The sequence below is a fragment of the Eubalaena glacialis genome, chromosome 16 (assembly GCF_028564815.1).
Source record: "Eubalaena glacialis isolate mEubGla1 chromosome 16, mEubGla1.1.hap2.+ XY, whole genome shotgun sequence".
In the NCBI taxonomy this organism is placed as follows: Eukaryota; Metazoa; Chordata; class Mammalia; order Artiodactyla; family Balaenidae; genus Eubalaena; species Eubalaena glacialis.
In genome coordinates this window covers 68,364,381-68,380,799 of record NC_083731.1, presented here as the reverse complement: position 1 = coordinate 68,380,799, position 16,419 = coordinate 68,364,381, and the positions used below count along the sequence as shown (strand labels likewise).

Sequence of the window (16,419 nt, the reverse complement as noted above, 5' to 3'; positions counted from 1 at the left end):
GATTTTATAATCTTCATTGCTATTATTTTTGTACTGGTGTTTTTATTTTAAGTTTTTAAAATTTTTCTTAATTTTTAAATTTTTTTCAATTATAGAAACTTTTATTATCCTAAATTAGGCCCATCAAAATTTTTATCACACGTTAATATTAAATTGTATAAGACCTTAAAATATTACTCAGGGATCTTTTTCGTTATTTCATTTTTATTTTTTATGGTTTCTGTTTTTTTTTAAATTTTTATTGGAATATAGTTGACTTACAGTGTTGTGTTAGTTTCAAGTGGACAGCAAAGTGAATCAGTTATACATATACATACATCCACTCTTTTTTAGATTCTTTTCCCATATAAGTCATTACAGAGTATTGAGTAGACTTCCCTGTGCTATACAGTAGGTCCTTATTAGTTATCTATTTTATATATAGTAGTGTGTATATGTCAATCCCAATCTCCCAATTTATCCCTCCCCCCCTTACCCCCCGTAACCATAAGTTTGTTTTCTACATCTGTAACTCTATTTCTGTTTTATAAATAAGCTCATTTGTACTCTTTAAAAATTCCACATATAAGCGATACCATATGATATTTGTCTTTCTCTGTCTGACTTCACTCAGTATGACAATCTCTAGGTCCATCCATGTTGCTGCAAATATACTGGTATTTTTAGTTTAGAGAGATGTTTTGTTGGCTGTTTTTATTAAAACGTGGGTGAAGTTTCTTGAGTATTATTTTATCAGCTCTGCCTATGGCACAGTCATTCCAAGATGGCTGCTAGAAATGCCTACATTAGAACTGCCAAGTAGATCTGAGCATCTTTGTGAACAGCCTTCTGTTTTTGAGATGAAGAGTCACCATAGAGGATGTTTTGATAGTGCCAAAAGTGTCATTACATGTGGTGGGTCCCCAAAACATAACTGAGGGGGACGAAATAGGAAAAGAGGTGTTCATGTGTATGAACTCCTAGCTGTTACCCTTGGGAAGGCAGTTAAGTGTAGTGAGCTTTGTGACACTCCTCGTCATGAGTACACCAGCCACTCACGTTGTGGTTTTAATGTATGTCTAAAATTCTTTGCTATTCCTTGCTTCAAGAGGTGGAGCTTAATTTCCCTCCCTGTGAATGTGGGCTGGACTTAGTGACCTGTTTCTAGAAATAGAATAATGAAAGAGCAGAATAGTAACATTATGGTGGAGACTACCAAGTGATCATGGTTAATATCACCAGTAATAGGTTGAGATGTACCCCCTGCTATGTGATGAGAAGGTCACTGCCTAAAATCCACAGCCTCAGTCTAATCATCAGAAAACATCAGACAGACCCAGCTGAGGGATATTCTACAATAACTGACCGGTAGTCTTTAAAACAGTCAAGTTCATGAAAGGCAAGGAAATACTGAGAAATTCACAGGTTTGGAGAAGACACAGATCAAGGAGTCATGGTGATTGAACGTGATGTGATATGGTAGATTCAATCCTAGAACAGAAAAAGGACATTAGTGGAAAAACTGGTGGAATTACATTACAGTCTGTAGTTTAGGTAGTAGTACTATTCCAATGTTAATTTGTTAGCTATGGTAAATGTACTGTGGTTTGTAAGATGTTAATATTAGGGGAAGGTAGGTGAAGGGTATATGGAAATTCTTGGTACTATCTTTGCAACACTTGTGTAACTCTAAAATTGTTTCAAAATATAAAGTTTAGAAAAAAAGGGAGGCAAGAAAGGGGTGATATGTAGGCCAGTTAAAGCTGTGTGGTCCACTTCTTGAACTGAATTGTGAGGAAACACTTTCCTCCAGGTTTTATTTTCCTATGTTTTCTTTTTCTATTCATTTCTGATTACAAAAATAATGCAGAAAATGTGAGGAAAAAACTGAAAAGCATAAAATAAAAAACAACCTACTTAACTTACAGACAGCCACTGCTCACGTTTTGTTTTATATCCTTCAATATTTTTCTTATACACATGTATGTGATTTTTTAAGAAGAATGGAATCATTTTATTGGAAAGAAAAAAGAATAAGCTCTGAATCCAGATAAAATCAGGTTTCTTTTGTGGCACCACCTCGGCATAGCTCTATCATTCTGTACCAGTTAGCATTTTTGAACCTGTCCTTAACTCATTCATGCAAGAGTTTGTTCTTCAAATATTTTTTGAGCACTTATGTACTGTTCTAGGCTCTGAGGATACAGTACTGAACAAAGCCAAACCTCTTCTCTCCTGTACCTTATGTTCTGCTTGGGGCAGCTACAGTAAATAGGGGTTGATATCCTTCATAACGATGAGTAAAACTAAGGAAAAGGATAGAGAATGGCAGTTGGAGAAAGGGGTGTGCTATTTTATATAATCAGCAACGGCATCTGTATGATGAGGCGACATTAAGAAATCTGAGTAAAATTGGGGGCTGAGACCTGAGGGGAGAGTTTCCCAAGCAGAGAAAGCAACAAGTGCGAACACCCCATGGTGAGAGCTTGCTTTGTGTATTCAGGGAACAGCAAGATTGGAGTGGAGTAAGCCAGGAAGAACGTGGTGTAGGACCAGATCAAGTAGGGTCTTGTAGGCAGGAAAGGACTTGGGACTTTACTCCGAGGTTGAGCAGAGAGGTGATGTGATGTGTTAAGGTGGAGGATGGACTGCATAGGTGGGCGGCTCATATCAGGGTGTTCTTTTAGGAGGCTGCTAGAACTGTCCAGGTAAGAAATGTTGACTTGGACTGGGGTTATAGAAGTGAAGTAATGAGGAGGAGTATGATTCTGGATATATTTTCAAAATAGAGCTGACTGTATTTGTTGCTAGATTGGATATGGTATGTGCAAAAGAGAAGAGTCAAGGGTGATTGCTAGGTTTTGGCGTAACCATGAAGAAGAGCTGGCGTTTATTGAGATGGAAACTACTGGCAGGCATGTTTGGAGGAGAAATCAAGTGCTTGTTTTTGGACGTGTTAACCTTTGAGATGCCTGTTTGATACCCAAGTAGAGATGTTGAATAGCAGTTAGGTTATTCTGGAGTTTAGGGGATAATTGAAGGCTGGAGGTATACATTTGTGATTTACCAGCATCTAGATAGTACTTTAAGATTTGAGATAAAATGAGATCATAACAGGAGGAGGAGGAGGAGGCATAAAGAGAAAAGGATGCTGAGGATTGGACCCAGGGACATTCAAGAATTTTGAAGTTGGTCAATGAAGAGAATTTAGTAGGGAGACTGGGAAAGGAGAGCCAAGTGGAAGGGTTCTGGAAGCCAAGTGAAGGAAATGTTTTTAAAAGTAAAACATGACTACGGTTGGCCCTTGAACAATTTGGGAGGTTAGGGGCACTAGCCCTCCACGTGGTCGAAAATTCAAGTATAACCTGTAGTCTGCCTCCCATGTAATGCAGTTTTTCTGTATCCACAGTTCCGAATCCATGGATTCAACCAACTGCAGATCAGTTTCAATAGTATTAACTGTCGAAAGAAATCTGTGTATAAGTGGACCCATGAACTTCAAGCCCGTGTTGTTCAAGGGTCAGTTGGACTGTCAAATGTCGTCACTAAGTTAAATAAGATGAGCACCAACAAGTATTCCTCTTTGGCAACACAGAGGAATCCAGTGAACTTGGAAGAAAAAAGTTCACTGGTGTGGTGGGCCTGAAAGACAGATTGGAGTAGATTCTGGAGCATGTCAGATAGCTGTAAGAAATTTCAGGCCCGGGTGTTCCCTGGTGAATTATATAAATAGTTATTTGGGGTTTTGCTGTGAAAGGGAACAGAGAAATGGGCTATAGCTGGAAGACATTTATTAACATTCTTGACCATAGAGACATTTTGGTAGGATGACTTAATTTTAAGAAGAAGACTTTATATATCTGTAGGAGATATTCTAGCCCACTAGTTAAAAATTGGTATTTGGAATCAGATAGCCAGAATTTAAATTTGACCCATGTGTTCTATAGATTTGTTACCTGAAGGATCATCCAGTTCAGATTCTCTGAATTTTGGTTTCATCACCTGTAATTAATAGTGAAGGCGGGGCTTCCCTGGTGGCACACTGGTTAAGAATCTGCCTGCCAAGGCAGGAGACACGGGTTCAAGCACTGGTCTGGGAAGATCCCAGATGCCGCGGAGCAACTAAGCCCGTGCGCCACAACTACTGAGCCTACGCTCTGGAGCCTGCGAGCCACAACTACTGAAGCCCACGCGCCTAGAGCCCATGCTCTGCAACAAGAGAAGCCACCGTGATGAGAAGCCCACGCACTGCAACAAAGAGTAGCCCCAGCTCGCCACAACTAAAGAAAGCCCACGCGTAGCAACAAAGACCCAATGCAGCCAAAAAAAAAAAAATAGTGACGGTGATACTTCAAAAGGATTAAATGAGCTCATGCTTTTTAAAGAGCATTATATAGTCAACTGTATGGTACTTTTTGGTGCCTCTCTTTGGGTCTTAGAAGGAAATACTACACTTTGGTACATCATCATTCAAACAATGAGATGACCAGTGTCTATACTAATATTGTTACAGATTCTGTTTTATCCACTAGTAACTTATTTATGTGTATATAACTGCATATTTTCCTTTCCCTTTATTAATTCAGGAGAAAAGGTAATAAGTTAGCTAAAAATCGACAAGGACCAATTTTTGGAGGGGCTGCTGCTGGGCAGTGTGGGTTGGTGGAGGAGAGAGGATTTAACTTCATCCACCAGAAGGTGGTAATTCCATGCTCACATAAAAGTTTACTCCTGTTTCCTACTGGCATGTTTTGGTTTCCCTTAGACTGACTTGGTAAACGTTAAGTACTGTCTTGAAACATTTCATATTGGTTGTGGGTTGAGTTGGTTCATTACACAGACAAGTTACTTACTGTCTTCATTCTTCAGTCAGGCATTACTGACTTGTTTAGAATAGATGTAATACATTTTGAGAGCTGCCAAAAATAAATGTAATAGGTGGTGTCCGGGGGCTATAGCTAGGCTTACTGGGCTCTGATCAAACACTTTACCTTTGGCAGGCTCTTAGTACTTGGTAAATTCTCATAGTTGGCTTGTTTACTTAAGTTCTTAGAAGTTCTAAATAATAAAAATTTTGGGCAGATTCAGTTCAGCGTAACTCTTTGTGCCTTTAGCTATAGAATGTTGAAATATTGTATGTGCCCTCTAAACCAGTCTTAAAAACAACAAAAAGAGTGGATATTTTATATTTTATTTATTCTAAGTCTAATTTTCAGAGTCTGATCCTAATCCAGTGAAGTCAAATAAATTTATGGCCTTCCTGCTACCTTAATAAAATTAATTAATAGTATAAATAAAATAACATAATTAATAACAAAGACTGTCTAGTTAATTTAGAGAAGGCCCAAGTTCCATAACCTGTGAAGCATGGTAAGAAACTGAGTCGTGTATAGCTTCCATTTGCCCCTCTGTTTTCTCTTTGGGGCAGATAGCTTATCTGACCATAAAGATTTAAACCAAGGGGAAATTTTTCGAGTCTCCTGGATTTCATTTTTCGGAAGATTGAGGAAATGATCAGAAATTACTTTCTTTTCACTAACACATGAGGGAGTGGGGGGCTGTCAGCTTTCTTTTTTGTGGTGGTAGATATTTTTGGTATACAGTTTTACTCTTAGGTCTTTCTATTCCAGAGTCTGATAAAGAGGAGAAACCACAAAGTGCTGTCATACCTAAGGAAGTGACACCAGCCCTGTGCTCCCTAATGAGCAGCTATGGCAGCCTCTCGGGGTCGGAGAGTGAGCCAGAAGGTAAGTCATGGCCTCAGTTGTTACAGTTAGGTTTGTTTCGTTGCCTTTGATGTACACTACGCATCAATAGCATCCTTTCATGTGTATGTATCTGAGGACAAGATGTGTCATGCACATTCTTTGATCCTCAAGTTCCTTCTTCATTTGATTCAGAAGTTAACATGGGATGAAGTGAAGTGAGAGAAATGGGGAAATGTATTGCTCTTCTAGGAGAAAATGGCAAAAATAATATAATGAAAGAATAGGAAGGGGAAGAGATAATATCCACTAGTGAAATCAAAGAAAATTCTAAAAGATACAGTGAAGAAGGTTAATTACTTCTCTCTACTCTCAAGAACCCTTGTCTTAACATGTTTTGCACCTTTAGTAGGTGGAGCGAGGTCCTTTAGGACAAAGAGGATAATAACATTCCTTACACGTATATGGGGCATTGCTCTTTATAGAGCTCATTTACCTAAATTATCTCATTTGGAGAACACAGTAACCCTATACTTGTGTTGCATTCGCCTGTGTATGTATTTTAAAGGTTGAGAGACACAGAATCCTTTAGATAGTCTTTCTGAGAAGTTAATGTTGTTCAGGATACATGTCTTAACCTTTAAAGATGATATATAAACCAGCTCAATCACTAGCGTCTCTTTTAGGGCCACCTAAAAGAGCTGCGAGTAGGCTTGGCAGTATGGCAGTTCTTAACCCAAGGTTCATATCAGTAATCCAGCATTTGTTTAGTGAATAAGCATGTGTCCTATTGTGCCTGTGTACCTGGCTCTGCATGGTCATTTTATCTAGGCTTCACCAACCAACCATGAGAGAATTCATGAGTGTGTGTCTCAGATACGTAATCACAGTAGGGGCTGTACTCAAGATAAGAATACAGGGTCTTAAAAGTGAATATGTAGGATGAAGGGAAGGTTTGAATGTAATTGGATGAAGATGGCAGGACTTTTAATGTTGGCTAGGCTAGAGAAAATCAATGTTTGTGTAGTTGAGATGTTGAAGGAAGAGTTGGGCTTTAATACGAAAGTTAAGGTTTAGATCTATCTATAACAGGAATTTTTTTTTTCCTTTTTTCCTTTTACTGTGGTAGCTGGCTAAAAGCTAGTTGAATTTTGAAATGTAAACTACTTTGGCTTTATCAGAGTATTCCTTAGCAGACGGTTGCCTCTTCTTATTTTTTTTTTTTAATCTTCAGAAAAACAGTATTTATTTCTTTACTCTTGTTTCCATTATACTGATATGAAGATGAAGTTATTCTTTAAACACGTATTACATTTCCTGCTTATCATTTGTATTTATGACAGGTGATAGCAAAGAAAGCTATTACCAGATTACTGAATCCCATAAAAACAAGCTGTACTAATGCTTTCTTCTCTCATTCCTAAGATAAAACATTTTATACTCATGTCTTCATTTTGAGGCTGCCACTATTTTTTAAATTAGAAGGAAGAAAGGAAACTGGAAGGGATCTTTGAGATTTCAACCCTCCATTTTATAGACCCTTAAGCTTCGAGAGGGTAGGTTTGCAAAGCTAGTATATGGCAAAGCTGATGTAAAGCTTAGGTTTAGGGACTTAAATGTCTAAAGAAGCCAACTATATTGCCTTCCATTACAGTTTTTCTTTGTGTGGCATTTGCTGTCTTCCTGCACAGTAATGCATAGCTTTTCTTTTCTAGTACATAACAGAAGATGTTGTCTGTTAAAAGATATGTTTAATTTTGTATGAATTCATTTTGACTCATTGTCTAAAATGTCCTGCCTTAAGGAAAAAGTCCTTGCTTCACATTCCTAAGCCTTAAGAATTATTTTATGTAATTTGAATTCAGCTTTATTAAGCCATCCAGGTCACTAGCAAATTTCTAGCTTTCAGTGTTAATTCTGGGCTATAGGATAGGATAGGATATTGACACAGAGGGACTTCAGAATAAATAAACCAAGGAAATAAAGTGAGCCTTCTCTGAACCATGAAATAGCGTCTAGAAGGCTGCTTATTTAAGTGGGTTCTAAATGGAGAGAAGCAGTCTGATTCTTTCTCACAGATTTTAACGACCGTATTTTCATATTTAAGACCTGTCTTAACTTAGGAATTAACATAGAAGCGTGTAGAGGATCTTAAGCATGAATAGTGCTTTTCCAGAATGAATTTTAAACAAGGGAAGGGTCCTTCCATAAAGACTGAGCAAAAGAAGAGGCTATATACTTGGTTCTGGGGCTGTCAGAATCATTAAGATATAATAGGAAAGAAAATTTCAGTGAGCAGTATTTCCAAACGTTTTATCTATCCTGGGTCTTGCATGTTAGTTTTTTGTTTTTGTTTGCGCCATATGAGAAGTTAAGCACAGTTTTGCAACTCCCCAAAATTGTTACGTTTCTTCAAACAGGTTTGGCTATGATTGAGGGACCTCCATACTGAAAACTGATTCAAAAGGCCACAAACCAAAAAAGAGTGATTTAGGTTTGAAAAAACTCAGTGGCTATGTTTTAAATCTATTTGGATTGATAAATATTACATTAAAATATGATACTAAGCTGGAAAATGTTGTGAACCTCAAGAAACATATAAATGGTCCCAGTTCCTCATTCCTTAGCAGGGAATTGACAATATAGGCTCTGATTCATTTGACTTTTTGATTCCTGGATTGGGAGAGCAATACTTGAAGGGAAAGGAAATAATAGAAAATAGTGCCCTAGTTTTTCTTTTTTGCCTTTAATTATTATTCCCATAGTTTTGAACTCTGCAAACCACTTGTGAATTCTTAGCTCCATTGTTTTATGGTTATATTTCTCTTATTTTCCTCTTTTCCCCATTACTTTGAAGGCACATTAAAATCACTATCAGGGCAAATTCTTATATAGTGCTTACTCTGTTTCAGGCACTGTTTAATGTGCTTTACTCATTTAATTATTGCAGTAACCTCATGAAGTAGGTGCCATTACTTATGAGGAAATTTAGGCAGAGATAAATAGCTGCTCCAACGTCACACAGCTAGGAAGTCTTGGATCTAGAACTTGAACCTAACAGTTTGTAACAGAGTCTGTGCTTCTAACACTTACCCTGTACTTTCTTTCAAATGTAATTTCCACATTCAGTCCTATGTAATGCTTGAATGTTGAGGGTTTTGAGGCATATGATTAGCCTGTTACACTCTTGTCCAGGCAATTGAACTCAGTTCCCGACTTCTAGAATAGAACTCTTTATATCACATCAGCCTATAATTCATGGTAATCAAAAATATAGAAAAATCATTTGGGGCTGAGAGGAGGGGATTCCTCTCTTAATACTTGTGAATTTTCAACTGATTATATGGCTGTTGTTTTTTTTTTTTTCCTCAATATGGTGAAATACACCGATTGATTTTCAAATGTCAAACCAACCCTGCATTCCTGGGATAAAGTCTGCTCGGTCTTGGTTTATTACCTGTTTAATACATTACTGGATTTGATTTGCCAATATTTTATTAAGGATTTTTGCATCCGTGTTCTTGAGGAATATTAGTCTGTGTTTTTCTTCTCTTATAGGCTTTGTCTGGATTTGGGATAAGTTGGGATCTGTTTCCTCCTCCTCTTTTAAGGGTTTGTGTAGAATTGCTGCAATTTTTTCTTGTTTGTAGGATTCAGTAGTGAAACCATCTGTACCTGGCATTTTCTCTGGGGGAAGATTCTAAATTAATCAAATTTCCTTAATAGGTATAGCACTATTCAGATTTTCTATTTTTTCCTTGAGCCAATTTTGGTAATTTGTATTTTTCAAAAGAATTTGTTTCAGTTTGACCAATTGTCAAATTTATTGGCATAAAGTTGTTTGTGATATTTTCTTGTGATATCTGTAGGATTTATAGTGATGTTCCTTCTTTGATTCCTTATACTATAAATTGGGGGTTTTTCCCCCTTTTTTCTTGATCAGATCATCTTGCTAGGTGTTTATTAATTTTATAAATCTTTTCAAGGAACTACCTTCTGGCTTCGTTGATTTTTTTCTATCGTCTATTTCTAGTTGATTTTCACACTTTCACTCTTTCTTTCCTCCTCACTTTCTACCTCATTACAGTAGAAACTTAGATAAGTTATTTTAGATTTTTTTCATTTCCAATGTAAGCATTCAGAGCTATACATTTGCCTCCATGCATTGCTTTAGCTGCATCCCGCAAATTTGACACATTTTGTTTTTATTTATTTCAAAATATTTTCTAATTTCTCTTGTGATATGTCCTTTAACTCTGGTTATTTAGAAGTCTGTTGTTCAGCTCCAATTTTTGGAAGGTTTTTAAAGATAGTTTTCTGTTATTGATTTTATTTACTTCTGTTATGGTCAGAGAACATATTCTGTATGCTTTCAGTTTTGCAATTTATTGAGATTTGTTTTATACCCCAACACAAGGTGAATGTTTATGTGAACTTGACAAGAATGTGTGTTGGGTCGAGTGTTGTCAGTTTGAATTGGTTGTTAATGGTACTCAGGTGTTTCATATCCCTGCTCATCTTCTGTCTCATTGTTCTTCAGTTACTGAGAGAAGAGTATTCAAGTCTCCAACCTTAATAATGGATTTGTCTATTTCTCCTTTCAGTTCTGTGAGCTTTTGCTGCATGTATACTGAAACTCTGTTTTTAGGTGTTACTGTTTTGTCTTCTTGACAAATTGACTTCTTTATCATTATGAACTGTCCCTCTTTATCGCTGTCGATAGTCCCTGTTCTGAGGTCTCCTTTGTCTGATATTGATATAGCCATTCCAAGTTTATGATTGCTGTATACACAGTATCTTCTTCTATCCTTTTACTTTCAACCTTTGACTTTATATATGCAGTCCTTACCTTGCATTGTTCCTTGGTAACTGAGACTTAATCTCAGTTCAAATTGTGCAAAGCAAGGACTGCCTGCAATTTAAGGTTGGTTTCTTGTAGACATTATGTAGTTGGTCTTGTTGTTGTTTACCAGTCTGACCACCTAACCTTTTTTTTTTTAACATCTTTATTGGAGTATAATTGCTTTACAATGTTGTGTTAGTTTCTGCTGTATAACAAAGTGAATCAGCTATACGTATACATATATCCCCATATCCCCTCCCTCTTGCGTCTCCCTCCCACCCTCCCTATCCCACCCTTCTAGGTGGTCACAAAGCACCGAGCTGATCTCCCTGTGCTATGCGGCTGCTTCCCACTAGCTAACTGTTTTACATTTGGTAGTGTATATATGTCCATGCCACTCTCTCATTTCGTCCTAGCTTACCCTTCCCTCTCCCCGTGTCCTCACATCCATTCTCTACGTCTGCGTCTTTATTCCTGTCCTGTCCCTAGGTTCTTCAGAACCATTTTTTTTTTTAGATTCCATATATATGTGTTAGCATACGGTATTTATTTTTCTCTTTCTGACTTACTTCACTCTGTATGACAGACTCTAGGTCCATCCACCTCACTACAAATAACTCAATTTCATTTCTTTTTATGGCTGAGTAATATTCCACTGTATATATGTGCCACATCTTCTTTATCCATTCATCTGTCGATGGACACTTAGGTTGCTTCCATGTCCTGGCTATTGTAAATAGAGCTGCAATGAACATTGTGGTACATGACTCTTTTTGAATTATGGTTTTCTCAGGGTATATGCCCAGTAGTGGGATTGCTGGGTTGTATACCACCTAACCTTTTAAGTGGGGTGTTTAAACAAATAATTATAGTCAATGTTGTAATTATCAATATTTGTTTCTATTTGTCTCATCTGTTTTTGGTTCTATTTGTTTATTAGGTGTATCTCTTTGTTTTATTTTTTAGGAGTTGGTCTACAGTTTATAGGATACAACTTTAACTTATCACAATATACTTTCAAATGATACTATAACACTGCGTATATAGAGTCATACCTCAGAGATATTGTGGGTTCTGTTCCAGACCACTGCAATAAAGCAAGTCATACAGATTTTTTGGTTCCCAGTGCATATCAAAGTTATGTTTACACCATACTGTAGACTGTTAAGTGTGCAATAGCATTATGTCTTAAAAAAAACAGTGTACTTACCTTAATTAAAAAATAGTTTATTGCTGAAAAATGCTAACCATCATCCGAGCCTTCAGTGAGTCATAATCTTTTTGTTGGTGGAGGGTCTTGCCTTGTTGTTGGCGGCTGCTGACTGATCAGGATGGTGGGTGCTGAAGGCTGGGGTGGCCGTGGCAGTTTCTTAAAATAAGACCGCAGTGACGTTTGTTGTATCAATTGACTCTTCCTTTTATGAACAGTGTCTCTGTATCATGCAGTGTTCTTTGATAGCATCTCATTCACAGTAGAACTTCTTTCAGAATTGAAGTCAGTCCTTACAAAACCTGCTGTTGCTTTATCAACTAAGTTTATGTAATATTCTAAATCTTTTGTTGTCATTCAACAGTCTTCACCAGGGGTAGATTTCATCTCGAGAAATCACTTTCTTTGGTCATCTCTAAGAAGCAGCTCCTCCCCTGTGAAAGTTTTATCATGAGATTATAGCAATTCAGTCACACATCAGGCTTCATTTTTAATTCTGATCCTTTTGCTATTTCTACCACATCTGCAGTTACTTCCTCCACTGAAGTCTTAAACCCCTCAAAGTCATCCATGAGGGTTGTAATCAACTTCTTCCAAATTCCTGTTAATGTTGCTATTTTGACCTCTTCCCATGAATCATGAATGTTCTTACTGACATCTACAATGGTAAATCCTTTCCAGAAGGTTTTCAATTGACTTTGCCCAGAGCCATAAGAGGAATCACTAATCTATGGCAGCTATAGTCTTACAAAATGTACTTCTTAAATAATAAGACTTGGAAGTCAAAATTACTCCTTGTCCATGGGCTGCAGAATGGATGTTGTGTTAGCAGGCATGAAAACGACATGAATCTCCTGGTACGTCTCCATCAGAGCTCCTAGGTGACCAGGAGTGAGCAGTCATATTTTGAAAGGAATCTTTTTCTGAGCAGTAGGTCTCATCAGTAGGCTTGATATATTCAGTAAACCATGTCATAAACATGTGCTGTGTCATCCAGGCTTTGTTGTTGCATTTATAGAGCACAGGCAGAGTAGATTTAGCATAATTCTTAAGGACCCTAGGATATTCAGAATGGTAAAGGAGCATTGGCTTCAACTTTAAGTCATCAGCTGCATTAGCCCCTAACAAGAGAGTCAGCTTGTCCTTTGAAGCTTTAAAGGCAAGCATTGTCTTCTCCTCTCTAGCTATGAAAATTCTAGATGGCATCTTCTTCCAATACAAGGCTGTTTCGTCTACATAGAAACTCTGTTGTTTAGTGTAGTCACCTTTGTTAATTGTCTTAGCTAGGGCTTCTGGATAATTTGCTGCAGCTTTACATCAGCACTTGCTGCTTCATCTCGCACTTTTATGTCATGATGATGGCTTCTTTTAAATCTCTGTTAGTTTCAGACCTTTCTTCTGCAGCTTCCTCACTTCTCTCAGCCTTCATAGAATTGAAGAGAGTTAGGGCCTTGCTCTGGATTAGGTTTTTGCCTTAAGGGAATGTTGTGGCTGGTTTGATCTTCTGTCCAGACCACTACAGCTTTCTCCATATCAGCAGTAAGGCTGTTTCCCTTTCTTATCATTTGTGTGTTCACTGGAGTAGCACTTTTAATTTCCTTCAAAAACTTTTTCTTTGCTTTCACAACTTGGCTAACTGGTACAAGAGGCCTAACTTCTGGCCTGTCTCAGCTTTTGACTTAAAGTGAAAAACGTGAGACACTTCCTTTCACTTGAACACTCAGAGGCCACTGTAGCACAGTTATTAACCGGCATAATTTCAATATTGTGTCTCAGGGAATAGGGAGGCCTGTGGAGAAGGAGAGAGATGGGAGAATGGCAGGTAGGTGAAGCAGTCAGAACATACATATTTATGAATTAAGTTTATTGTCTTATATGGGCATGGTTTGTGGTGACCCAAAACAATTACAATAGTAACATCAAAGATCACTGATTACAGATGACTGTAACAAGGTTAATTAACAGTGCAAGTTTGAAATATTGAATCACCAAAATGTGACACAGAGACATGAAGTTTGAAATATTGAATCACCAAAATGTGACACAGAGACATGAAGTGAGCAAATGATGTTGAAAAAATGGTGCTGATAGACTTGTTCAATGTTGTCACAAACCTTCAATTTGTACAGAACGCTCTATCTGTGAAGAACATTAAACCGAAGCACAGTAAAATGAAGTATTCCTGTAATTTAAGAATTTTACAGCAATATACTTAGATTTTCCTCTTCCCTTCCATTGTGCTATTGTTATCTTAGATTTTAATTCTATAGATGTTATAAACCCCACATACATTGTTATTATTATTTTTGCTTTAAATAGTCAATTACCTTTAAAATTTTTTTCAAATGAGAAAAAAGGTCTTTTGTATTTATCCACATATTGACTTTCTGGCACTCTTCATTCCTTTGTGTAGATCCAAGTTTCCATCTGGTATTATTTCTTTCATAGGGATGATTTTCTGTAGCTCTTTGTGGTAATCTCCTCAATTATTGGCAGTCATAGCTCACAATTTGAAAAATTTTGTATAATACATTGTACATGCTCAGTTTTAACTAATAAGTAGCCAGTATTATGGCTGGGGAAGGGGAATATTATGGGGTTTTTTTTTGTTATCTTTGGAAGTTTTCCCTGTTTTTTAATTTGTTTTTTATTTTTGTGTTTATTTTTCATCACATTTAGAAGCTCCCATCAAGACTGAAGCAGACATTCTGGCAGAAGACCAGGTTCTTCATAGCAGTACTCCTAAGAAACCAAGTCAAGATGTTAAAGCAACTGTTAGAAATTTCTCAGAAGCCAAGTATGAGAGCCAAAAGAAAAGTTTTAAAAACACAAATCCTAAGAGGAAAAAGAATTATCGCAATTGTCAAACATTATTTGAACCAAGAACACACCATCCATATCTCCTGGAAATGGTAAGTGATTTTTCTTTATGTTCTGATCTTTGTGTTCTTCTTGTGTCTTGAAGATAGAGCTCCTGGGCTTGTGTGTGTATATTTTAAGGTTACCAGAGACATGTGCTCCTTGGAGAGTTATCTATGTATCTTAATTCTGAAGCTGCATTTGAAATATAGCTGATATTCGGTAAATGTGGAATAATTACAATTTTCAAAACTGCTTAAAATAAAGGAATCTAGGTTTAAGTGGTTGGTAAAGAAATATGTATTGAAGTGTACTGACCTTTTTAAAGTTTTCCTGTTGAAAGCACAGCTAAATACAGTGCAGGCTGAAGGGAGAGAAAGGGTTTTATGTTTATTCTGTGCATTATTGGCTTTATTCTCAGCATGATGTGCTCAAAAATTTATGATCTTTCTTCAGATTGTAAAGAAGCAGTGCCTCTTTTGATTCTAAGTGATGGACACGAAGCTGTTCAAAGATCCAAGACTTTCATATCTAAGAGTGATAGAAATACTCTGAAATTTTTAGTGGAATTGTAAAACTATCTATTGACATTCTGTGCAAAGTCTGATTTTGCCTGGTCAGATACATGCTTCTTCTGTAGCTGAAGTGTTCTGTGACTACACTCTATGACATGTTATAATACATGTAGACACAGTTGCTTCTTAATAAAATTGATCTGAAATATACTCTTGTTTTGTAAATTTTGGTGCTATATAAAGTAAATTGCATTCTTTAAATGTTTACCTTACAAGTGGTATATTAAATCATCTTTCTACTGAAAGGTCCTGTTTGGGTGTTTCTGAACTACATTAATGACATCAGAAGTAAAATGAGTAGTTACATTAAATCTTTTTGGCGAATCACATATAAGTCCTTGGTTATGTATTCTAGATACCAGGGATTTTCAGCTTTCTTTCAATTACAGTAAGCACAAAAATGGGCAGTTCTGAAAGATCAGCAGTGTTAGGATTTTTTACTGCTAGTTTCATTATTACTATATTTACCGTATCTCCTTACCACTTTCTATACTGTTTATAGATTTGGGTTTGGGAGGATCCTGTTTGACATGATGTTTAAATTTAAAGAATTGTAGACTTTTAAACCTATTTTTCCTGTCCTTTGCTTGATAGTCCTAGAAAGGGCCTCAAATGTGAACATTTGTGCTTAAAGCTAGATACTTTTGGTTAAAAGGAAATATTCTTGCATTGTGTTTTAGTAAAATAATTAGTAAATACAATACACATCTTTATTGTTCTGTGTTCTTTATATAGAGAAGGCACACATGCTATTTTAGATGGTGTTTCTTGGATATATTTTATTTACCAGCTAATCTTTTCATTTATCATTTTTTAGCTTTTAGCTCCAGACATTCGACGTGAAAGAAACGTGATTTTGCAGTGTGTTCGGTACATCATCAAAAAAGACTTTTTTGGACTTAATACTACTTCTGCAAAAACTAAAGATGAATAGGTGTCTGGTGTTTTAGCACACATATCTGAAGCATGTAAAATAGTAACATCTTCAAGTTTGTGGAGGAAAACCTTTTTTTTTTTTAAACTGGATTAGTAATTAAATTGTAAGCCTCATGGGCTATTATGTAGGATTTTCAAGTCTTTCGTTTGACTCTATACAAATAAATACATAACTGATTTTTAAGACTGTGTCTGTATTGTTGGGATCATACACAATATTTGCTGGCAGAATTCTACTTTTTATTTGTATTTATTGCTGTCATGTAAGGAAGTCTGCCCTTGGGCCAGTTAAGAATTGAAGGTACTGGTTTA

The 16,419-nt window shown here is 36.7% G+C and overlaps 1 protein-coding gene across 1 annotated transcript in view; it reads left to right on the top strand.

Annotated features, from left to right (window-relative positions):
• NUFIP1 (nuclear FMR1 interacting protein 1) overlaps positions 1–16,213 on the top strand; it is a 43,992-nt gene extending 27,779 nt beyond the window's left edge. Inside the window, exons 8-10 of the mRNA XM_061170966.1 lie at positions 5,610–5,726; positions 14,417–14,649; positions 15,989–16,213. Of these exons, the coding sequence (XP_061026949.1) occupies positions 5,610–5,726; positions 14,417–14,649; positions 15,989–16,105 (467 nt within the window). The 3' untranslated portion in view covers positions 16,106–16,213. The remainder of the gene's footprint in view (positions 1–5,609; positions 5,727–14,416; positions 14,650–15,988) is intronic.
• Positions 16,214–16,419: the final 206 nt, after the last annotated feature.